General features: G+C 45.5%; 1 protein-coding gene across 1 annotated transcript in view; it reads right to left on the reverse strand.

Moving 5' to 3' along the window:
- Window positions 1–2,168: 2,168 nt before the first annotated feature.
- ralyl (RALY RNA binding protein like) overlaps window positions 2,169–25,831 on the reverse strand; it is a gene marked incomplete at its 3' end in the record, with an annotated part of 102,968 nt that continues 79,305 nt past the window's right edge. The window contains exons 2-7 of the mRNA XM_084443068.1: window positions 10,831–10,906; window positions 9,622–9,669; window positions 8,800–8,984; window positions 4,662–4,775; window positions 3,824–3,993; window positions 2,169–2,201 (exon numbers count right to left, since the gene is read on the reverse strand). Of these exons, the coding sequence (XP_084299194.1) occupies window positions 2,169–2,201; window positions 3,824–3,993; window positions 4,662–4,775; window positions 8,800–8,984; window positions 9,622–9,669; window positions 10,831–10,906 (626 nt within the window). The remainder of the gene's footprint in view (window positions 2,202–3,823; window positions 3,994–4,661; window positions 4,776–8,799; window positions 8,985–9,621; window positions 9,670–10,830; window positions 10,907–25,831) is intronic.

Raw genomic sequence — 25,831 nt, forward strand, 5'->3', positions numbered from 1 at the left:
TCTGATCAACAGACCTTGGATCAGAGGAACTCTGACTAAAAGGCAGAACATTATTTTGGGCGTCAAAGTGAAAAGGGGATAATTTAATTGGCAGATTCACATTCCTGCATCCAATCACACTGATGACTTCAAACGACATAATTAGTCCACCGGGAAAATTGCATTAATCATCCTATTAGGTTTAACAAGTACATTTGCTAAATTGGGTGAGATGTGAGTCTGTACTGCGTCGGTACTCTTTATCTATGCCGACTGAATTATTATTATTTTTTTAATCCACTCAGCATACGGGTGGTGCAGTAAGAAGGAACCAAAGGGAGAGCTGAAAAACATCTCTCCTTCTTAAGTAAAGGTCAAACCAGTGTGGGAGGAGAGAGGCCTTCACCCCCTTAAGAGGTGTGCCTGCCAGGCAGGGAGCGACGCGGGACGCTGCTCTATGGCAGGACGCCCGGACTGCGCTGACTCTGGCTGGGTACCGTGGAAGGCCCACTCTGCTTTATGCGTTTGGCAGGAGCTGGGGAATACGTGATAGGAACATCCCCCATAGGGCTAGAATGTGATAAATGGACAAGCTGCTACAGTAAAATTATGGTCGAGTCTAATGGCTTATGCATGAGTAAGAGCTCCCAAGAAGTCAAGACTAATTATCCTCAGGTTTGAAAATCCTTTTTTAAAGTCACTTCATGTTTTGTCAAACTGAGATGGCGGAATATAATCACGGTATCAGTTGTGTACGATTCATGATGCATACAGTACAAGTAGTATGAGTTAAAAATGGTTCTCTTGGTGTGTTACAGAAGTTGGACAGCATACAGTATACAAAACAAACACATTCTAAAAAAGAAATGGCAACAATCAGACACTGAGAATAATCTCCCCACTGTTGTTTTTTTCTTCTAACATCAATATTTAAATCAGTCTTTTAAGAACAATGTGAACTCAGATTTAGATCAAATGGAACTGAACAGTGGGTCAACATTCACTTACTGTTGCACGGTTGGAGTGTTTTTTCTCAGCCTCTCGGTAACAAAAGGGAGGAGGACAGCAATCTTGTTTACACTCAAAAATGTATCTGTATCCCCCTCCTGTGTTGCTCCTCGGAGGCGGCGATAACACCGTGACCCATGGGCCCGGCGGGCGCTCCCTCCTGAAGGGACAACGATTAAAAAATAATAATGAAAAAAGCAGAAAAAATACTCTTGAGACGGTGTACACCAAGCTTAATGTTGATTTATTTTGAATGGTCTCAGAAATATCTCAGTAACGTCTAAGAAATATCTAATTTGGGAGCTGGGAGGGAATCCTGCTTCTCTGACCCATTCAGTTACTCATGGAAGCTTTTCACTGTCATTTCCTATTCCTACGGTACAATATTGTACTTCTGAAAGAACCCAAAAGGGATTGTCAGTATGCGATTGGAGGCCCTGCTGTTGATAGAATAGCTGTTTTATATGTGGGTGAGTGAGGGGGTAGGGGAATTGGAATATTCCAGATTCATGGAATAACAGAGAATGAGTGGGAGAGAGAGAGAGAGAGGGAGGTTGGTAGTAAGTTATTAAGATGGGTGGCATGTTGACCCGTGCATTCATATTTTATATCTCATATGCTTTCCTCAAACACAGGGAGTCACACATGTTTAATGGCCAAACAGACACACGACACACTACTCTGCGCTACTCTGAAAGAGCTTTGGTATTAATGTGGCGTCATCAGGACCCACACTCATAAATACCCAGAAGTAGCTCTGCTAAGATAACCCAACTAGCATCAGGCCTCACTGATGATGCGTCTGGATCATTACCCCCCAACCCGAGAGGCAGGATCCGGGGAAACACATCTCCTTATAGCCCTGCCGTTCACGGCCACTTCCAACACAATTCAATTAGATGGATGTTGTTTATAGGCTGTTCTGGGCCATTGAAACGTCATTACTGCTCCCTCTATCACAGCCTGCATTAGCCACCCTTCGCTGGAGCTGGTCTTACAAATGTCACCCAGCTTATGAGTTAGGACATGATTAATGCATGTTTGGTGATAGTGCAAGAGACACTCGGTTGGGTGTGCCATTAATACAGTCCTTAAGGCCAGAATGCTCTAGAGGAGCTGTGCAGCCGTCATAATGATGCCTGAATAAAATAAACATGGTCCTTAACAGCCCTTACCTGTTCTCAGTTGTCAATGTCTGATACATGGTTCTCTATCTGGAAAGAGAAGGGCACAAAAGTACTTCAGCACACAAAGAAAACACAATTCACTTCAAAACGAGCACTTTACTCAAGGAAAGTCACAAGGGGGAAAGTTCTGCCAACTTGCAGAAGTGTCTTTGGCATAAATTATAGCCGCTTTCCTCATTCTGACCTTCAACGTGGCAACAAATAAATCTCCCCGCACTTTGGCCCCGAAAAAATAATCTCTTCCATTAGAGAGGAAGACAAAGCTGAGATCTAGGACCACATGTTCGTATCTGCTGTTTAATGGGTAATAAAGATAGCGGGGGAAAAGCATGGCCGTGCTGAACCACAGACAGCCCTGATAAAGAAAAGAAGATCATTCCTTTGATCTATCTGTTTAAACTTGAAAGGCTGAGTAGAATGAAACAGAATAAAGTGATTTCATATTTCTCTCTCTATATACATACACACCCACACACACACTCACACATACACACAATATTTAGTTGAGTTAATCACAATAATAAGCTTTGATTAAGCATGATTAATCACAGGTTTTAAATACTAGTTTTTACTTGTTTTTTTTTGGGGGGGGGGGGGAGTGAAACTAACAGCCTACATGGTCTTAGAATAAAGAAATGCATGACAAAGTGGTTAGTAGCCTGACATTCAGATTCCGGGCTGGAGCCAGGCTAGGTGGAGGAATCAAGTTATTGTTGCTGTTTTTACTTGCTTCGCTGGAAGACATGTCATCACTGCAATATGCACATAACCTGTTTTAATCTAAACCACCTGGAAGCTTTTTGAGACGAAATTCACCATACTGAATGTGAACGTCCGTTGAATATCTAATATGAAACCAACTTTACCTCGGACCGTCTCGTTGTCCCAGCGAGTCTTGTTATCTCAGCGAGTGTTTACGTAGCTGAATTACTGCATGTGAAATGCAAATATCTTATCAGCGTTTCACATGCCTTTCAGTAATCCAGCCAGGTAAACACTGGCGTTTTGAATTACGAGAGGAAGTTGGGGTCAAATTTGGTAACATGATTAATTTGCGTTAATTATTTTTAACACGTTAACGTTTCCAGATTAATCACGAGCATTAACGTGTTAATGTTGACAGCCCTAATATATATATATGATAAATATAGGTAAGCGAATAGATAAACTGAAGCAGTTCAAACCCATGTTTCTAGCACTCCACACACGTGCGCCTCTCCAGCCGGAGTACAAAGTGACTTTGCAGAAAACTCTCTTTTTGCCCTCGGTCTCAGTAAGAACTCTCCTCCATCATCACTTTCATCTCTACACTAGTTCAGACAGGCCTCAAACTGTCCCCTGTGTGGCCACAGCTCTGTTTTAATTACTATATGTGATGCTTTGTGTGTGTGTGTGTGTGTGTGTGTGTGTGTGTGTGTGTGTGTGTGCGTGTGCGTGTGAGGCCTGCCACTGCCTTCTCTTGATCCAGGGCCAGCAGGGACACACTTGTCAGCCAGGGCGCCGCTCCACCGCTCACTCACACAGTCACCCCCCGCACTCTCAAAGATCTCAAACCATGAATAATTCCTGTGAAATTAAACTTCTGCAAAGGGCGAGACAGCGTGACCACTCCAGACCCCCCCTGACTGTCTGGTCCTGTTTTCCTGTACCAGATGGTGGCCTCCCTCCTCTTCGTAGTCATCCTCGCCGCCGTCGGTCATCTCTCCGGCCTCCACGTCCAGCGCCCCATCGCCGGCCTCCTCCCTGGAGTTCTCGGCCGCCTCCGACACCGACTCCTCCTGCAGGGAGTCGCAGTTGTCCTCGTACTTCCTCTGGGCCTCTTGAGCGACAGGAAAGGAAAGCGGGGTTAGCGGAAGACATGGCGGAGGAGACCGGCCGCAGTGCATTACGAGTTAAAATAGTCGGAATCCGTGTGTGTTTTTCCAACAGGACCGTCTGTGTAGTGATGAAAATGTTCTAGACTGAACCTCTTCCCCCACCCCTCCTCCCCCTCCCCTCACCTTGCAGTGAAACCGCGTCCTCTAACCTTGAACATCTATAAAGGCCTCTCATATTGAGAGAGCCAGCGCCTGGCTGACACCCAGCTCTGTGTTATGACAGAGGGCTCCGGCTGCTTATCTGCCTCTCTGTCAAAGAGACTGATGGCCGGTAAGCTCCCTTAATTTCCTTCCCCCTGGGCTGGCAGTAGTGTGTGTGTGTGTGTGTATTACATCTACCAGCGGTGTGAGCATACAGGCTCTGTTGCATTTTCTCCCTCCCTCCCCTAGACTACATCTGAGGGAGATTTGTAACAGTATGTATGTGTGTATGTGTATATATATATATTTGTTTTTACCGGCCTTGGCCTTTCCCACCCCAACGCCACCCGGCCCCGCCCCTATGTCCTCTTCCCCGGTCTATGTCCTCCTCCCCGGTCTATGTCCACCTCCCCAGTCTATGTCCTCCTCCCCGGTCTATGTCCTCCTCCCCGGTCTATGTCCTCCTCACCGGACTCGGCCCTCTGCTGTTTCTCGATTTTCTCCAGGCGGCCGAGGAGGGAGTCGATCTTCATCTTGATCTGAGTCAGTTCCCGCTTGATGGTCAGGAGCTGGTCCGACTTCACTGCTGAGGCGAACAGATACACACACACGCACACACACACACACACACACAGACGCCGAGCGCGCACACACGCAACACACACGGGTATAAATCGATTTATCACTAACTAGATGAGTGCTTTTTTTGTGTCCCCCGCTGCTTTGCTGTGTTCAGCGGTAATATAATTCCCTACATGATTCCGGATCATAAACAGCTCATCACAGATCTCATGTTATCATCCGGTCGTATTACCAGATTTCTCTCACGTTTCATCAGCCAAATTACTCCCCCCCACCTCTGCCAGGGGTGCACATCTCAATTTGCCCGACTGCAAGGTTATGCATGAAGCTGCTGCTTTCAATCACAGGATTAGCTTGTGGCTTACGTCCGCCATGCTGTGCGATTCCTGCTCAAACCGTGACAACACCTCTGTCCATACAAGCCATCCATCTTACTGTACTGTTATGTCCTTATCTGTCCCACGGCTGTTTGAAGATCATAAAAGGAGGACACAAAGCCAATGGCTTTCTTCTTTTTTTTTTTTACATTGTAGAACTAACAACTAACAGCGCAGCATGTCAGAGTAGATTGAATCTACTTGAATCATTCATGGACTGCATTACAGGGCCTTGAATTAAATCCCTCTACTCATCGCCAAACCGTCTCGCTAAATAACCATGGGAAAGTCTGAAAAGCAACAGTAAAGACCTTGATCTGTCAATGTGTGGATCACATCAAATAAATGTATGTTAGGATCAATTCCAGCAGACCCGTCTCTCTATAAATAAGGGTCAGTAGGTACTGTAGAGCTGAGCTGATTAGGGAATTTATGCTCAAAAGCTTTAGTGATACCCCCCCAAGCCTCGACCAATATGTCAGCGAAAAGAAGGAAGACAAACATTCAAATAGTGATTGGTGAATAGTGAATAATGAATGGGTGTAAAACATTGGTATATTTAGGTTATATGTCTTAAAATGTGTCAAAATAATTCCGTAAGGGATGGGCCATGTTGTGACGGCAGGACACGAAAATAAAATTATTCATTCATTCATTCATTCATTCATTCATTCATTCATTCATTCATCACAGTGGAGCCCGAGCCTCAGAGTCAGAAGCAGGGGCCTTAAATAAAGGAACCCATATGGAACCAGCAGACCAGGCCGCTTCTACTGCTGCTGCGACAGAGGACAATGTTCTAGAGACGAAACCCCCTGCTGCCACAAAATCCTCAAACTCCGGCTACACCACACAGACGCCGTCGTATCCCTTTAACCATCTCCGTCTGCATCGTTCTGCCAAAGTGTGCGTTCGCGGTGTACTGCTACCAGGGCTGGACTGGGACAAAAAATCGGCCCTGGCATTTTTGGCCCAGACCGGCCCACCACAATCGGCCGGACCCAGGGCTGGACTGGGTGAATATTTCCTACCGGGAAATGTAGCCCCAGTCAGGGGGGGGGGGTGCTTCGCGATTTGTTGACGGGGGGGGGGGGGTGCTGCTGCGCGATTTGTTGACGGGGGGACAGGCCAGCTGGCTCTCTAACGGCCCACGCAAATGACACCTGAAACTAACAGAGGGAGGGGTGGGGCCTACATATGATTGGGCCAGCCCAGTGTCAGTATAGAAAATGGACCAATGGGCCGCTGTCCCTGCTCTATGGGCCGTTCGTTAGCTCTTTTTTTTTTTAGATCGGCCCACAAGTAGGTCCGGCCCACCGGGCATTTGCCCGGTACGCCACATGGCCAGTCCGGCCCTGACTGCTACTCATGTACACGCACCTCTGTGAACATATGCCCGTGCTGTGTGCTGTGTATGTGCACGTTCAGGCGTGTGGAATGCAACGTCACATCAGAGGCATGGATCTCACAGAAAGAGCCTCCTGTTGTTTTCCGAAGTGGCCATCAACCCTGAAGGACACTAACCACTGTGAAGAGAAGCTGGACACGGCGAAGACAGGAGCTCGAAGGACAGGGCTGAGAGGCTGCGATTCATTGAAGTGTCCCTCTCTGTCCTTGTCACAAACACACTTAATTCACAGGCAGGTATGCACATTCGCACACGCACACGAACAAACAAGCGATCTGTTCCGTGGAACATCTTTCTGTGTTATCTCTGGGCATCTTCCCTGTTGCCCTGTGATGATAAGAAAGTGTGGATTTCATCACCAGCGTCAGGCTCTGGTCCTTATAAGCCATAAAACCCCATAATGGGAGGCATTCCAGATGCCACAACTTAATCCCAAATGTAATCAACACAGCATCCTTTCATAGCTTCGACTAAGGGGGGGGGGGGGAGACATAGTCCTCTTATAGCAGTTTTGCAGGGGGTTGGTGAGTGGGTGGAACTAATTTGGGGATTTCACGAAGGCCACAAAAAGAAGGTTCTTCTGAATCATTTTGAGATGAAGAGTAGTGAACAGTGGGAACCGGGGCAGCTGGTGCTGAAGGTTTAATTCTCTGAAGAGCCTCAACAGGATCCCATTACTGCTGTAGCACGGCCCCTTGGGGCATCAGAGCCTCACCCTGACAAAGCAGCAAGGCGGGACCGTTGTCAAAACAGACCACCAGATCACACTGAAATTGTGTTTGTCGCTCATACAGATGTTTATCATTTAATATGACGCCACTCATGGTCGGCGACGGATGCTAAATGATCATTTCATGACCTTAGCTCCTGAACGAATGAATGGGTTAGGCTCACGAGGGCGTCACTGTCACTTGCTGGATTATCTAGCTAGCTGCTTTACGTTCTGCCAAAACGTGTATTTACTGTGCAAAAAGAGGCATGCAATGTGCTGCTAAATACGTGAGCCACGAAGTCGACGTTCCCCGTCACGTAACCTGGTTTCGCAAGTAATGCCTGGGTTGCATACAAATGCCTTTCCACGCGCAGGGTCCCTGCGTCAAGAATCTTGGGTCAGTGCCCAGTATTTTGTACATGGTCAAAATGGTTATTGAACTCCAGAATGTAGCACAGTGAAGGTCAGTATAGAAAAATATGAGTCCATTCATCAGATCGTCCATGTCCTTGACAGTCCAGGTTGTTATACAAGTCCTGCAAAGGGCCCAGACAGCGGGATGGCTTGGACCGTCCTCAGTGGGCACGTAACTTAGCCCATCCGTCTACGCCGATGTAAACAGCAATTGCTCATGATACTGGCTGATCATTACCGCCGAGTCTCCCAGACATGTTGCTGAAGATTTGTCTCCAGGCTGAAGAGAGAAAATCTATAAACTCCCAACCAAAAAAAAGGAGAGAAAATATGTTTTTCGCCCCCTTTACTGAGACCAGTACAGCAGGCGCCCTGGCAGATATCCCCAAGCTGTTTTTCCTGATAAGGCTGCCCTAAACAGACAACAATAGCAGTTCAGACCACACTGTGGGTCCAGTCCTGCTGCCTACAGTTAAAGACTCCTGCTTAGGAAAACACAACTCGCCGCACAACTCCACAGGGATGGCCTGGACTGCCTCTAATTACATTTAGCAACACCACAATGTTTTGTATTTTGAGGGCATCCTGACTCAGTATACCGTTTTGTAGAATGTGGTACAGCTTAATCATGGCTCACATAATCGAGTAACTTGCCTGAATAAATACATTTCATTTTTTCAAACGGCTGTAATACAATACAGCTAGCATAATGTTTTTCTGTTACTGCTGGAATGGCTGTAGTATTAACCAGTGAGTGAGATGAGGCAGTCCTGGGTTCTACTGTAGTATCGTCCATCCAGCGAGTGAGATGAGGCAGTCCTAGGGTGAGTTCAGCCCCAACAAGACGTTGCAAAACGTTTATTGAAATGGCAATGGTAGTGTGCTGAACACCCGCTCTGTTACGCAAGCATTGCACCTATGGCAGCTGAGAATATAGGGCGGGGTTTACATATCAGTCTGCTGATCGGGTAACACCTCTGAGGCACCCACCAAACGAGAGAAAACCTAAGAACGTTGCACGCCGTTTCCCACCATTTCGAGGTCATTCAACCCGGAAACCGTAGCAAAACGATGCGCACCGTTTTCTGATTGAACTCACCCCTCGTGAACTTACGTTTGAGGCCCGAGGAGGAAGAGGAGGAAGAGGTGGGTGGCCTGGAGGAGGAGGAAGAGGAGGAGGAAGTCTTGACGGGGAAGGTGTTCTTCCCACGGCGCGTGGATGGGGCCAGGACCCGAGAGCGTTTGAGGGGGATCACAGCCCTGGGGGGCGGGGCTACCCGCCCATGGTAGTCGAACAGCCTGGGGATCGGTGCGGAAGGTCAGTGAGAGCTTTTGTCCTCGTCTGCAGACCTCCATCATATCTCACCGACTAAACGTCTCTTTCTTTCTGCGGGCACGTTATCTTTCCAAACAGCTCCTCTCACATGCAATCAAATGTCAAATCTCTCACTTACGGCCCCTTAATCTTCATGACTAAATCGTTTAGCAAAAAAACAACAAAAATCGTCACATCCCTCAAAGGAAGCGAAAAGGGACAGAGAAAGTGGTAAATGTCAACAGAAGGGGTCGGCCTCCATGTCTTTGATCGGCGCCACAGAGTAGACTTCTATCACGTCTCAGTCGGCGTGACATTTAGAAAATGGCTCCCCAGATAAACGCTCTGAGCACCGCCAAATAAACGACTGAGACAAAACGAGGGGAGGGGACGATCGTATGCTGAAAGGATGAGCTCTGTGCTTTCTGTTCTGTCATTTCAAACGTCTCTTGAATCATCCTTTCAATTTTCTACTTTCTGTTCCTCCCGCTCAGACTCAAGTCAAGGATGATGTTTGTCCAGTGGAACAGAATATTACACGGAGGGCAACTTTGATGACGCAAAAAAAAAAGTATTTTGATTCACCTGTGCCATCTGAGAAGTGGATAATGTGCTTCGTACCTGCTGTAGAAGTCGTCCCTGTAGTAGTCATAGTCAAATTCATAACCGCTAATAAAACAGAAAATTAAGGGGAGAGGGGAAGGGGGTGAGAGAGAGAGAGAGAGAGAGGGAGAGAGAGAGGGGGAGGGAGAGGGAGAGAGATTCTCAGTCAGGCCACTGTAGGTTTAACAACAAGCCAAGCAGACATACTGTACAGCATGGAGGTCAAAATCTAAGGTTTTGAATGGTTTCAGAGTTTACCTTTGGTTAAAACCTTTGGTCAAAACAGACAAAATAAATTAATCTACATTTTGGTAACAAAAAACCCTATTCAAAATAGGAAGAAAGCCTTTTCACAGTAAATGTATTAAGATTAATTAATTGTAATTTCCATTTAGAGCTGGGTGCAGTGTTGGTTCTACCGTTACTCTTCCATAATGACCGTGTTCCATAATAACTGTTTTTGCACTGCTGTATTAAAATGAAAATTAGGTTTTAATTAATTTGTCTCATCATAAACAAAGGGCACAGTTATAAATAAGTAAACAAAAAGGCATAATGGAACAAGCCAATAACTGAGAAAGACAAAGATGGTCTTTGTGATATGTGTCAAAGTTGATGTGTGTCAAAGGACGACATTTCACTATGAAGAGAGAGATACAGTATCATCTGTATTTATTCCATTGAACAGACACAACCACATTCACTACAGTGATCGGGTTCCTATTCAACAATGGCCTCATTAGGACCATAATATCTTCATAACTTGTCATTACATTAATATGTCAAGATCCTACTGAACAGTGCACGCAGTGAATGAGTTCTGCCTCTGAAATAGGATGAATTAGGATTTCATTTCACTTGGTACAATTTCAGTCTCCTGCCTTTGAGAGAGAGAGAGAGCTGACTATATCAGCCCAGGTGTATGCATAGAAAGAGAGACAGAAGAAGAACGGGAGAAGGAGAGACCGATATGTCCTTCCCGTATGAATACCTGAAATGTTACTGTACATTCAAATCACTTTAGGCAAACGTTTGTACATTACAGTAAATGTCTCTGACAAGCCTCGTGCTTTGTTCATTCAGGTGTGTGTGTGTGTGGGGGGGGGGGGGGGGGGGGCAGACAGAGAGAAAGAAAGAGAGAAAATAGAGAGAAAGAGAGAAAATGAGAGACAGACAGACAAAGAGAGCGAGACAGAGAGAGAGAGAGAGAGAGAGACAGTGGCCTACCTGTAGACGGCGGAGATGGGTCGTTTGGACCCTGCCTTGGGCCTGTATGGTTTAGGCTCCCCTGCCATGTTGATGTCTGGGGAGAAACAGAGAGGAATGGTGATTACTCAGCTCCCCTCTCTCTCATAATGTCTTTGTTTGTTGTTGTTTTTTTTCCCCCCCCGTCAGGTTTTTAAGTAGGGCCGTCAATGCATGTCAGGACCAACCCTGTCTCCTCTGAGTCATGCCAGCATCCAATCCAATTTAACACTCTGCTGCTGTGTAAATGAACAGCTGAGCATCAGCTGTGTGAGGAACAGCTGCCAGAAAGGGGATGCAAATTACCAGTCATGGGTTATCTCAGCTGAGGAGACTCATTTTGTGTACCCAAAGGGATTGCAAGTATAAAATCCGGCATTCATTGCAAATTGATTTTATTCAAATGCAATACAATATATGTACTTCATTATTATAAACAGCTTATTGACTGTACTGTATATAACAGAATCACTGAATAACACTGAATAATTCATTACAAAAAAAATCCACGGTATTACAGTCTATACGACAAACAGGTAGGCTAAATGAGTCATGCTTGGTCATGTGATGGCACAGCTCCTTCTTGAAACGGGGGGATAATCCCAGAGGCTCAACTCTTAAGCACATTCCTCAGAAAACACAGATAATAACCTTGCAAGAGCCTCAATAAGAGCATGGAATGATATCCCCAGACTAGTGTAGGAGTGATGCCAGTATCCCACGAGTATCATAAAAATATTAATATGCAGGAATGGTACTGTAGCCAACAGATGTGTGTGTTGGGGGGGAGGGGGGAGGAGGGGGTTGAAAGAGAGGACTTTGATTCATAACCATTCACTGTCTCGGGGCAAAAAGTTTCTCAGATGCAAGTGATCACAATTTAGGTTGAAGAAGACCGCTCAAAAATCTCTTCACCTCGCACGGTCGTTGCAAGGTCTCCCCGTGCGACTCCTAACATCCCTTCTCTGGAAACGTATCCACGCGGTCGAGAACCCATTTGAGAACCGATGTCGTTCAGATTTTTTTTAGTACAGTTCACTGTGGTATGGGCAACAACAATGCTGTGCACTCAGTTAAAATCAGCCACCTCTAACTAAGCAGATGAGTTGGCCCTGAATAACACATGCCCTCCCTGGACACCAACACCAGGGAGCAGGCAGAAAGCCTAAGACTGGGATCTCAGCAGGGAGAGACTAGGGCAGCCAGAGAGCCTAGCACTGGGATCTCAGCAGGGAGAGACTAGGGCAGCCAGAGAGCCTAGCACTGGGATCTCAGCAGGGAGAGCCTAGCTCTGGTGGGGGGGGGGCAGCGTCATGTGCGTTAGTGTGTGTGTGGTTGTTGGAGCTTGAGTTTTTGATCGCCGTAAGGCCTGATATTACATGTTAAGCTTGACACCCCTGCACCTGCAAAAACACACCAATCCACCAATCATCCTTTCCACTTTAATTACACATCTTGTTGCTAATAGTAACAATATTCTCTTCTGAAGTCAACCAGGCGACAAATATCCCCTGCTCGATTTTACAATCCCCAGCAACGGTCTGTGTCCTTCGAAGGTCACCCAGCAAGACCTTCCCTGCGCCATCCCTTTAAAGATTAGCCAACGCGACTTTCAGCAACATGGACAGCACAGCAGAGAGAGCCACTCAAGTGTTCACTTACATACACTGAATTAATTCCAGCCAGCAAGCTGACAAAGGAATTGACAACACTTGGCAGAAGCCTCAGAGCAAGGGCGTTAGATTTACAAGATTTGAAACTTTTCAGAATCAGAATCCATTAATTGCCATGCAGTTTTACAACGTGCTAGGAATTTGCTTTCCAGCGAGGTGCATAGCATTTAGATTTAGATTAGAACATTGGACAGGGTGCAGGAACGAGACAGGACAGTGCAAATAGCATTTAAAAGCATTTTGATAAATTGAGAGGAATACGTGATTGAACTCCTCTGTGAAAACTGCATCTTTGTAGACTGCAGTTTCACTCCACTACAGAGATTAAAATAATGATTGTAATTTGGTGTCGGGCATAAAAAACAAAACACGCCTGGTTCAAACTAAAGCATGCTGGGATCCTATCAGGAACACACAGGGCCTTCTTCTATGGCCTTATGGGTACCCAAACCCATAAACCGTGAGACTAAAGCAGATTTGAATTGAACTTGGTAGACCGAATTTTCCCCTCATTACCAGCTCGTAGCGCATCCGTTGCATGCGTTGACACAACCGCAACACACCACAACACAGTTAGGGAAAACAAGGGAGGAAATGTTACGAGGGAGGAAATGTTTTTTTCCCCTGAGCTCTCATTACGGCTGTCGTATTCAAAGGGACGTACGCGTACCACAGCGCTCCAGAAGACCGGGGGACTGTCTACGCTGCGGGTTCACGTTCCCAAGGTCAATGCCGCACTCGCAGCCTGCGTGGTTTATTCATGGTCAATCAATTATTCATTTGTTCGCTATTCATCCTTCCATTCGTTCAGTCTGCCACCTGTACACACACACTTAGAGCACCAGGGGAGCTGTCCGCAGTGCTGAAGGCGGGAGCTAGTACTGGAGAGAGGAGGAGAGAGGGCAGCTGTCTGTGGTGCTGAAGGCAGGAGCTAGGACTGGAGAGAGGAGGAGAGAGGGCAGCTGTCCGTGGTGCTGAAGGCAGGAGCTAGGACTGGAGAGAGGAGGAGAGAGGGCAGCTGTCCGTGGTGCTGAAGGCAGGAGCTAGGACTGGAGAGAGGAGGAGAGAGGGCAGCTGTCCGTGGTGCTGAAGGCAGAAGCTAGGACTGGAGAGAGGAGGAGAGAGGGCAGCTGTCCGTGGTGCTGAAGGCAGGAGCTAGGACTGGAGAGAGGAGGAGAGAGGGCAGCTGTCCGTGGTGCTGAGGACTCAGTATACACAATGCGGGGCCAAATCCCAGCTTGTGAAATATACAAGGTGATCTGAACTGGCGGTGATGCTAGTGGTGATTCAATGCATGAGATGCACAAATTCAAATGAGCAGAGCTCCTACTGCATATTTGAAGATAATCCTCAACAGAGAAGACATGGAGGCTGCGGTTCACTATGCCTAATCAGAGCCTGCTAGAGGAGGAGGGGGAGGAGGAGTAGGAGGGGTAGGAGGCGGGGAAGGGGTGGGACAAGGGGCCAGCTTTTGACTGCAAGAGAAATTAAAGCTCTCTATTCAAGAGAGGCTTTTACGCAACAGAGAACTTCCACACCTCAGTGGATGTCATGATTTCAATGCGCTGTACCTGCAGACTATAAACCAACATAAAATAAATGTTACAGACACAGGAGAGGATGGTAGGTCGCCCAGCGGCACGTAGCCCAGAAGTCAGGGTGTCTGATCTGCGACTGAAAGGTTGCCGGTTTGAGACCGTGCCAGGCCACTTGTCAAGTGATTTCCCATCCATCAATTGCCTGTTTTGCCCTTGAACAAAGCACTTAACGCAAGCTGATAATTACAAGCCGCTTTGGATGAAAGCATCTGCTAATTAACTAAAAGTAAAAATGTGAAGACGCTTTAGACTTAGAACAATCAAAAATATTTCTGTAGCCCATTATTGCGCATATACGGTGCATTCGATCTGTTTAATATTACACAGTTGGATAAACAAGTGAAAGAAGAATAAATATTCTTCAGAAAGATGAATAAACAAGACGCCACTGTGGATTCAAGGCGGAGGCCAGCGGCATCTTTTCAGCTTGGTCTGTTTCTCTGACAAGCCAGCATTCAGCCCACCACCTCCTTGGGGAACCCTGGCCTGCTGGACTCACTTGTGCTTTCTTTCTCTCTCTATCTCTCTCTCCTCTCTCCATTCTCTCTCCCCTCTCTCATTTTACCTCCGTCTCCCTTGGAGTCTTTGTCTTGTAAAGGAGCACAGACCTCATTATAAGACATTTCAATGCTGAGGATCACCTGTGAGCCCTTCTCTATGTGACATCTGCGCCGGGACGAAAGCCTCGCACGACGGCCCCCCCTCTCCTGGAAGTGGGGGATGGGTGATGCCATCAATAGCAGCGCAGCGCTTGAATAAATCATGACTGAAACCATTAAGCCATATGCACAGGCTCCCAACATCCACCTCTGCGGAAGTAGATTAAGATACGGCATATTACTGCCACCGACAAATGGAGAAAGAGGAAGAAAGAGAGAGAGAGAGGGAGAGGGGAAGGCTATTATGGTGATCATGCTGCTGGAAGGATATTCAACTGAGCTACTTAAGCAGATACTGTAGACTTGGGAGTCGTTTCAGATGCGCGCACACACACACACACACACACACACACACACACACACAAGCAAATATACACACCATGTGCATACGGACACACACACACACACACACACACCTACACTGGACCACACAGTCAGACAGCTAGAAACAAACACACACACACACAGTTGGACAGCTAGAAAGGGCAGATCTAGATGAGGTCAGTGCTCCTCTTATTGCGCACGCGCACACACACAGATGGAAAGGGCAATTCTATAGATCTTGATGTCAGTGTTCCTCTCTCCCGCAAGCACGCAACACACACACACACACAGACGCGCGCACACACACACACACACACACACACACACACACACACACACACACACACACACAGTTAGGAAGGGCAGTTCCATAGATCTAGATGAGGTCAGTCCTCCTCTCTCTTAGGGACAAACAAACCCGGGACAAGGGAGTTCAGCTCATAGCCTGGGGCTTCAGAGAGGAGCTGGCAGGCAGTGACAGTGACCAGCACAAGGGGATTGTTGGTGACGGAGATCCAAAACAAACCAGCATTACTGTGGGAGGCGTACGGTCTCCAGACGGGAAGGACACAGAGGAGAAAGGTGACTGGATGGAGCGAGTGGGTTGGTGTGTGGATGGAGGACTGGGAATATGTTACAGTTTGATTAGTGTGTAGCTGCCATCGGCTGGTTTCAGAATAGGGCAGATATTTTCTTTCAGACTCTTCCTGGTCCCTACTTCAACTTGACACGTTCACAATCAGCTGATGCATGGACACCTACTGTAGCTCCATCCTCCTACCTTGAAGTAACTCAAGATCAAGGTCAAGGTTATCTTTATCATTGCGCAAGGAGAAAAATGTTACACAGCCAGACAAACAAGCAATACACATGAAATCACTACACACATTATGCCATATGGGTACAGAAATAAAACTACTAACTACAAAGTATGCTGCAGATTTAGATGCTACCCTACAGTAGATAAACTGCATTAATGCGTCCGCTCTCTCATCCTATATTGCAGTCACATCTCAACTCAAAACAGTTCTAGCAATGGGTAGGAAGGTACAAAAAGCACATTTTCTCTTGATTAAATCAAAGCATTGACGCTGCCTATCCGATGGATACTGGCACTGGCGTGAGACGCTTGATCGGCGGCATAACAACCCCCCCTTTTTTTGGTCACACAACAACTGCGACCTTCAAGGAATGATAAATGTGCACATTCTACGCCTTAAAAAATGGGGCCCGGATCCCGGCGGGCTGACGCCCCTTAAACATCTTTGTCGTATTTTCCGTGAACGTTTACAGTCCCTTTTCCCTCCCTGTGGTCCCCCTGTCTATTTGACGAGATAAACAATAAAGGAGGACAGGGAGAGGGAGGGAGGGGGAGAGAAAGGGAGAGCGAGAAAGGGAGAGGGAGAGCGAGAGGGAGAGAGAAAAGGAGAGTGGGAGGGAGGGGGAGAGAACGGGAGAGAGGGAGGGAGAGAGAAAGGGAGAGCGAGAAAGGGAGAGAGGGAGAGCAAGAGGGAGAGAGAGAAAGGGAGAGCGGGAGGGAGGGGGAGAGAACGGGAGAGAGGGAGGGAGAGAGAAAGGGAGAGTGAGAAAGGGAGAGAGGGAGAGCAAGAGGGAGAGAGAGAAAGGGAGAGTGGGAGGGAGGGGGAGAGAACGGGAGAGAGGGAGGGAGAGAGAAAGGGAGAGCGAGAAAGGGATAGAGGGAGAGCGAGAGGGAGAGAGAGAAAGGGAGAGCGGGAGGGAGAGAGAGAAAAGGAGAGATTTGATTGGTAATAGCTAAAGCATGCCGCCAATCTTCCTCTCGTCTTAATTAATGGAACGGAATAACTAATTAGGGTATGCGGCGGTAGTGGGAGTGAAAGAATGGAAGAAGAGAAGCTGAAACTGGAGGAGGGGTGGAGGGGAGGGGGGGGGGGGGGCTGACGGACACATGAAGGCAGGGGGAGCTGTCCGCTAACGGTGTTCAGCCCACACATCTCGCCGGAGAGAGTTTGTGTTTGATGTGGTCTGTGCTAGTCGTGTGAGGAGGAGAGTAGATGTGTCTCGGGAGGGAGGAGTCGTGTTGCATCTCCTGCCAGATGAAATGACAGCAAGACCAGAGAGTAAACACGAACCTGTAGGAGGTACTCTGTTCAACTCAAAGAAACCTTTTGATCTTGGATGTTTTTCCTGGTATTTGGTATGGTCTTTTTCCATCCATCAAAAATGCCCATACACAGCTTTTTTTTGTAGAGCATAATTCCAGATGCTGCATAGAGAAGATACCATTAACACATGATTCGAAATGTACCTTCTATCTGCCCGTGGAGCCAGAACTGGGGTTTAGTCAAGCTACATATCAGAGTCTCACAAGACAAGTGAACTATGCAGCGCAGCTCACCTCACAGAGGGAAGCCGTCACAGAGGCCTGCCTCCCTGCTGTACCACAGTGAGATGACTTTGTAGTCACCTTCCAGTCAGAGACGTCACTCTCCCTTCTCTCTCCCGGTCCCGCCTTCAGCCGAGGTCACCCCGCGGCGACGGCCCCATCACGCCAAACCATTTACTTTGTCCTTCTTTTTTCACTTCAATCACCACTCGCCTGCGAGGTTCAACGCCAGGCTGTTAAACTCTCCCCCCATGGCGAAGCATAACCTGTTAATGTATAAGAATGAATGCTAGAGTGAAGTAACAGTGGCGGGGGGGGGGGTGTCTGGCAGGGATGCGGCCTGTGGCCAGCCCTTTTGTTTTTATATCAGTAAAAATACTGCTCTCGTAGGCTTCACCTCACTCTGCATGTCTATGTAATTGTCCTCTGGACCTCAAATAAAACAAGGTCATTCATTAAAGTCACAGAAGGAAGATCACATTGATGGAGTATATTACTGATGCCTGTAACATACAATGCCTATACAGGCAAGTGGTTGACTTATCCAACTCCATATACAGTAGTATGAGTACCGTAACTAATGCATGTATGGCTGAAGTATATTTCACCCAAATTGAAGCCTGGGCCACTTCAATACTATTGGCTTGCATGAATCTCAGCCAAGGTTTCAAAATGCCCTGCAAGCAAAACTTGTCCTCTCTGTGATATCATATGAACTACAGCTCACCCTGACCCTCTACATTAGACTATTAGGGGCCGTAGTATGAGGGATTGAGTTTCACACTTCTGCTCCACTTAGACTCAGAGGAACGATAGCCCGAGCTGCAGTCCCGAGTGATCATCTCAAAAGCGACTGGCACCACAGTAAGAGATACGGGGGAAAAGGCATCTCGATGAGATAGGATCTCAATGCATACTGTAGCGAAATGGCAAGGGCGGGGGTCCGTGTGTCCTTTTCAGTGTCCCTCATGTGTCCCTCCTGAGAGCAGCCTGTATGTTGTCCTGTGCGCAATAAACCCCCGATAAGCGAGGATTCAACTATCCTGCTTCCTTCCCTTTTCATTACAGTACTGTTACATGAAAACCAAACCATAGACCCCCTGCAGCGTGCAAACAAACAACGACACACTTGGTCAAGAGCCAGAGAAATCAGCCTGTGGGGACGGACAGATTAATATTGCAGTGTGGCTGAAGGTACCAGACAGTCATAAAAGTGAATCGGCTTAAAAGCTCCTGATAAATTGATTGTGGGGCAGAGACGGGGGAAGAACAACAAACAAACAACAAACAAACATTTAGTGCATGCGTTCTCTTTGATACTCACTGGTTAGGAATCACCATGACGGACCATGATAATCAGGTTACTCACTGTGAAGGGTATATCTTACAAAACACTGCTGAACACAGGCTAAAAATACTGCTACATCATCTCGCTTTGAATGGCTCCGACATCATCCCTGCTTAGCATTCTCTAGTTCAAAATATATTTATTTCAATGAGGAAATAAAGAGCTTTACTAATAACAGTAAAGCATCATAGTTTGCATAGGCCTAGCAGCAGTTGATGTAGACAAAAGACTAAAGGCTTAAGACTTTCGGGGCTGTGGCTCCTAGACTCTGGAACGCGCTCCCACAGGATCTGAGAGCTTCTGCGTCTGTGGACAGTTTTAAAGGGCGCACCTCTACAGACAAGCCTTCGAGTGCTAGGCCGTCTCTATCTGCCGCACTCTCTCCTTTCAGCTTGCCTGTTTTCCCCTGGCTCTGACCTCTTTTATGTCACTATGTTTATGTGTACTCTTTCTCTTTAATGTATTCAGTGCACTTGTATGTATCTGATTGGACTCTGATGTTTTTAATGTTCCTACTGTAAAGCACTCTGTGCACTCGTGCTATATAAATACAATTTTACTTACTTAAAACTTAAAAGTGTGATGCCCGCTATGTTTGTCCTTCAAAATGTGTGTGTGTGTGTTTAACAGATGTAACATTCGACAGAACTGTTCCACAGAATGCAGTGGTAATGTACACGTCAGTCAACTTCTCATTTTAAGCCCAATTAAAAGTCATTCACACACAAGCCTGTTGTACTACACAGTCAATATGTTTCTAGAAATGTGAAATTCACAGAACTCATCATTAGTGAAGCAGAAAAGTTGAATCACAATCTGTCAGTCATTGTGTAAGCGTGTGCACGTCCTGGTGCATGTGTGTGTGTGTCAGAGTGAGTGACAGAATATTCCTACAATATAGAGTGCCTAAGTGAAAGCAGGAATAGAAAACTCCCATGGGACCTTAAATCTGAAAGAAAAAAAACAAACGGTAGCAAGACAAATAATTAACCAGGCTAATCTACAGTATATCTTGAGCCTTTCCATCGATGCATAGATCCTGTGTGCACTAATGACCATGCCTTCATTCCATGAGCATGCATGGTGCTGTACAGCAGCAGTGTGTGGTTGGGCATTCGCGAGATGCAGAAGGAAGCGTGAGGGGAGGGAGACGCCGGTGACAACATCTGCTCTGAGTCTCCGTCTGCCACACACTGCAGCCGCTACAACATGGTAGGACCGGCACACTTGAAACCAGAGGAAGGCTGCGGGCATCTGGAGGGTGGCGACACACACCTGTGTACTTGTTAATGTGCGCGCGCACACACACGCATAGCCTCATTCACATATAGACAAAGCCAGGGTTGGGAAGGTTACTTTTAAAAAGTAATCCCTTACAGTTACAAGTTACTTGTGAAAAATTGTAGTCAGTAACGTAATCCGATTACCACAATTTAAAAGTAAAGTAAGGGATTACTTTCAGTTACTTTTGGATTACTTTAAATAAAATGTACTGTGTATTTCACCAGATATAAAATGCACTGTGTTTTTCACCAGAAATCCTACATTATTTATTCTTTTTCTGTGTTCTAGAGCTGACAACATAGCTAAACAGCAGTTGCCCAACGCCCGCCCAGTTAGAGCAAGTGTTAATGCCAAGAGGTTAGGGTGCGTGTCATCTTGCCTTGGCTAGTTAATTGCAGTCTGCAAAACACGACACTCGTTGCTAATGTAGCTAACGTTAGATGTAAACGTCGGAGCCAGCTCTAAACTCCAGCTCTAATGCATTCTAAGCAGCTGTGATTGGCGCTATTCAGCTATACAGCTTGCCAGTGGACACACAGCCTATATTATGGATAAAGCACCCACTGACCAGTTTTCCCAGGCAGTTAGTTATAGCTCTTGAATAATGGTGCATTCGTTTATAAGTGGGAGGTGGCAAATTGCGACTTGCTACTAGGAATGATTAAATAAAACGCTGCTTGAACTCGCACTTCCTCGTCGCAAATTCGGATATGTTTCTCAGCCTCCAGTTGCCGGCTGATGTCAATATCATATCATCGTATCATTCGCTATAGCTCGAATGCACACAGGTCGGAGATAGGTATTTTGCCACTTGCGACTTGCCACCTCCGACCACAAACGAACGCACCATAACACCGACAGGCACTATTGAGTGAAAATAATCTGAATGGGCGCTTGGGTCTGGTTTTCTGGTTGAACATTAGTGCTACTAGGCTATAGAAGCCTACTGCTAGCTAATTTAGCTGTCAGTGGAAGTAAGGTTAACGTTAGCTACCTTAACGTTTGACATTAGCTAACGTTACCGGCAAATGTTTTTTCAGGTTGGACATTGAGTCCTTGGCCGTCGAGGCAGGTGGCTGGGAGGCATAGTTTACACTGTGCTGTAATATTGTTGTGGTTCTGTGACAGGTAAATAAAAAAAATGCTGGTATTTCCAGGATTTTAATGCACATTGCGGTATTTCTGCCATGATGCCCGTGCTGCTCGCTGTATGGGGGCTGTGGTCCAACGAGCACATCAGTGGGAATCTTGTTGGCGCGCTGCGCGCAATTGGTATTACTAGCCTACTTCTTTTTTTTTTATTTTAAGCTATTTTGTAAAACTGATGAGGAGGCGAGGGGTGATTGTAATCACGCCTGTAATCCCCGTTACTATGCAAATGTAACTAATCTAGATTACATATTTTAAATTGTACTGTAACGGATTACAGTTAGGCTACTGTTTTTTTGTAATCTGATTACGTAACGGCGTTACATGTAATCCGTTACTCCCCAACCCTGGACAAAGCCTACACATACAGTGCCCCCCCCCCCCCCACACACACACACTCATACACATAGCCTAAACACATAGTCGTCCACCCCCCCACCCCACACTGACGCTCAAGGATGAAATCTCTGTGTGGATCAGGGAACTGAAACTGAATCTGGGCTCAAAAGATTCCTGAATTGCAATAACTTCAATATTCATGGTTTCAAACTGAAAATCCAGACCGCAGCTGCAGACACACATGAAACAAACGGAGCTTTTTTCTTTACTAAATTGCAAAGGGCCGGAGCCGTTTCTCAAGTTCAAAGACTGATATTACATTTAATTTCTCCAGATATCGCACAATCGCAATAGCCTACATTGCTTGTCGAGTCTTGGCAGTAAAGTTGTCCCATTGGACAGACAAGCATAAAATACATTATGGATCTTAAGATTGCTAGGACTGTTTAACGTCAATAAAAAAATCGAATATCTTTCCAACTATGAATTAGGACAGCACTTAACAATTATTTTGAAAATGTAACTGCTAGGGGTCGAGATTGTAGCTATGTATGGTCTGAAAACATTAAACATAGCTTGAGTGTAATATACAGTAGTATACACATTTTTTTTTATTTTTTTATAGTTTTTTATTTTCAGTCACTACTCCAATTAGCAGAATCTGCATACCTTTGATCGCATTATCAAAAACACCATCACATTGAATAGAACCTTTAAAGGAATTAAACTCTAGGGCCTCCCCTAGCCTACACCTAAAACTGCATTCGTAGTTTTATGAGATCACAGCTTCGATCTGAACGGCAAGGCACTTTTAGGTTGATTAGAAATGTAAAGTACAGTAGGCCTAAAATACAGGGCTTATCTACACAGCGTAGGACTCAACCGTTTCATGCTATCAGTTAATGATACAAAGTTCACAACTTCATAAAACGTAGGTGGATGCAGCGTCCTCAAAACAGATGCTTAATCGACTAGTCAAGTCTCGACCGCAACTTACATCGCTGATTACGACGTTTCCCCTTATACATGGTCATTCTGTATGGGTCCAGTTTTGCGCGAAGAAAGATCCCTTTCGAACGAAGTCGACACACAGGAACGTCAATCTACAGCACAATGTTTGGCTAGGAAAGGAATCAGCTTTCTAAAGGAACTGGAACCGCTTCTTCAGTTAGGACCGTACCAAGTAGAGGGACCAGAGGGGGGTGTCTGATTTTTTTTTTGCAGTGAGCCGACGCTTTCAGTTCACAAAGATGAGACAATACAGATTTAAATGATGTAACTGCTGCCCCACACATTCCATACTGCTATGCAATCTTTATTCAAACTCTGCGACATTCTGTCTCCATTATGGCAACAAAAACATAGCCTAGGATGCTGTGAAAGACTAGATAGGTTACTGCTTCATTACACAGTATGGTCTAATTTGATTTGGATAGACTTTGATTTGATTAAAAATATATCTTATATATCAAATCCATCCATCTGCCCATCTACAGAACAATGATGACAGTATTAGCCTACACATTATGTACAGAAGGTATGGCTATGAATTATATTATCTGTCCATGTGTGTCGTGGGTGAACAAACAATGCAATAGTTTCTATAATATCACATAGGCTACGGTACCATACCTATTATTTGAAATGTACAGGTGCATTTGCAATGCAAATTCCCATCGTGAACACAACATTGATCTCATTGTAGTTCATTCCAGATAAAATGAGCAGTCCCCCACTGGCAAATACAACAGGACCCAGGGCTTAGATGGACAGAGTGATGAAGGCTTTGACACTGCTCTGGAGTCTAGAGATAGCAGCACTGAGCGCTGGACAAATCCTTGCCACAGCAGAGCTAGACTCACTAGTCAGTCTCTACAGCAGAGCTAATACGATTAGTAGGCCATACAATCACCAGAAGTTGTAGCATGAATTCTTCAGTGGGGTCAGTACATCATATTCCACGGTGTTCCACCTCTGGGAGCACTCGCGGGAAAGATCAGCTCATCTCACTTGCAAAGAAAGAACTGTGTTGCTAAGGAGACTAGGGGAGTAGGAACACGGGTTAGTGTGGTGATACCATGGATGTATTAGGGTGATACCGGGCGATTCATTCTGCTATGATATCATACGTCTATTGTGGTGCATACTAGCAGTTTTCGTCCAGAGATGAATTACACACTGGAAAAGAGCAAGACAAAAAACAATTGCATTGTATGGTAATAACAAGAATCCAATCAATATTTCTGGGCTCTGTGTAACTACAGCTTGCTGCAGCTTGAAAATGACAAATAGCTTTGTTTATTTATTTATTTTCCCTCAAGAAGATGGCTGATGAATTTTAGTAGAAATGCACTTCTATTGCGCTACTACAGCTTGGATCTATGGGTTTTTCAGAGGAGCAAGTTGCTATTTTTTCATTAAACACAACTGCTGGCTGCGTGCAATTGCATGGGCATAGATTTACAAGTGAAATGGTGGTAATACATCTTCTTTTTTTTCTATAAAATAAACCAAAACAAAGCAAAACAAAATGCAACCTTGTGTTCCTAAAGAGACAAGGGTTAACAGCATGATTAATCTTTTCAGGCCCAACTGAAAGCTTACTCTTTGCCTGTAGGGCCATCTAGTGTCCTTAAAGGAATATTGCAGGGCATAAGGCTCATATGGGATGACATGAAACTGAATCCTTAATATGGTCTCCCGAATGTGATTGCATAGCACACACTTTCTGAGTCTCGAGGAATTAAATAAAAATCAAGGCAAAGTTATTGATGCATCCATCAACATTTCCCCTTCGACTAAAGGGCAACATAAAAAACAAGTGTTGCTTCAATTAATATTCAGAATTATGTCATTTCTATTTCAAAGGGATCTTTGGGAGAATTTATAGCAAATACTAACTAAAGAGCTGATGTAGAGCTTTCAAACTCAAATTTAATGTCAGTTTTGCACACTCCCCCCCCTTAAAAGCTTGTTTAAAGATTTGGGAATGAAGAACACATGAATAGGCTTATGGAGCAACTTTACCCTGTTTCTTATGGAGCAACTTCACCCTATCCTCTCCACTATAATAGTGCTCTACTGTAATTGTAAAATAAACTTACTAGGTACAGTATACAATAGATGCTACATACAAAATAAATGGTGGATACAGTCGGATTTAGAACCACTCATTTATATAGCCCATACTGTAGGCCTAATGTGGAAACTCTCCATAAAACAACACCACATGCTACCCCATTAAAAGCCACAAGAGCACCACTGCTAGTGGTGAGAACAATAATTCAATTTTAAAATAGAGAACCACATAAAAAAAAACATGGCATTTCTAAGGCTGCCATTTACTGTAAAAATGACCTCCATTTGTAGCGGAGGTGGAGAGGTGCAGTACTTACCCTATGGGATACCGCACCATTACTACAGCATGGATTTTCAGCTTCCAACACCATCAAATCTCACTCAACCACAGGCTCATAGCATCTATAGCTACAGTAATAAGAAGCATACTAGGAATTATGTTCTATTGGATATACAGTAGCCGGAGTAGCCGGACTTGAGAGTAGTCAACTGAAAAAGTATTATAAATATGCTGTAACAAGAAGATAATAGTGTGATCCATTATTTAGTAGAGTACATTAGACTTGCTAGTGTCCATACTGTGCATGCAGTAGGCTTTCCACATCTTACTTGTTGAACCTCTTCCTCCATTTCATGGACATATGAGCTTTTTTACACTGGCGGACACAGAAATGCTGAGAAAAGTAGTATCACAACATAAGTCCTCCACATGCCTGCTCAATCCTATCCCCACTGACTTTTTAATTTTTTTATTTTCACTAGCCATTGTAAACGACTCCCTAATTACAGGTAACTTCCCACCAACTCAAAACTACCTTGGTGAGACCCATTCTGAAGAAAAGTAGCCTAACCTAGACTCTTCATTTCTTAGCAGTTTCAGACCAATCAGTAACGCTTTATAATACAGCCTGTGTTTTACCTATGTCTTACGGGGTACTTACCGGGTACTTACAGGTAAGTATGTGTTACGTACGTCCAATGTCTGGTTGACAGGAGCATGGAGTCATGTCCCCTTCGCTACAAGTGTCTTACCCGTGTCTTACCAGTGTCTTACGGGGTACTTACTGGGTACTTACAGGTAAGTACAGGTTACTTAGTGGGTACTTACATGTAACATGTCCCTGTGACTTACATGTAACATGTCCCCACTTACATGTTACATGTCC

This window comes from Borostomias antarcticus (genome assembly GCF_949987555.1).
Source record: "Borostomias antarcticus genome assembly, chromosome: 9".
In the NCBI taxonomy this organism is placed as follows: Eukaryota; Metazoa; Chordata; class Actinopteri; order Stomiiformes; family Stomiidae; genus Borostomias; species Borostomias antarcticus.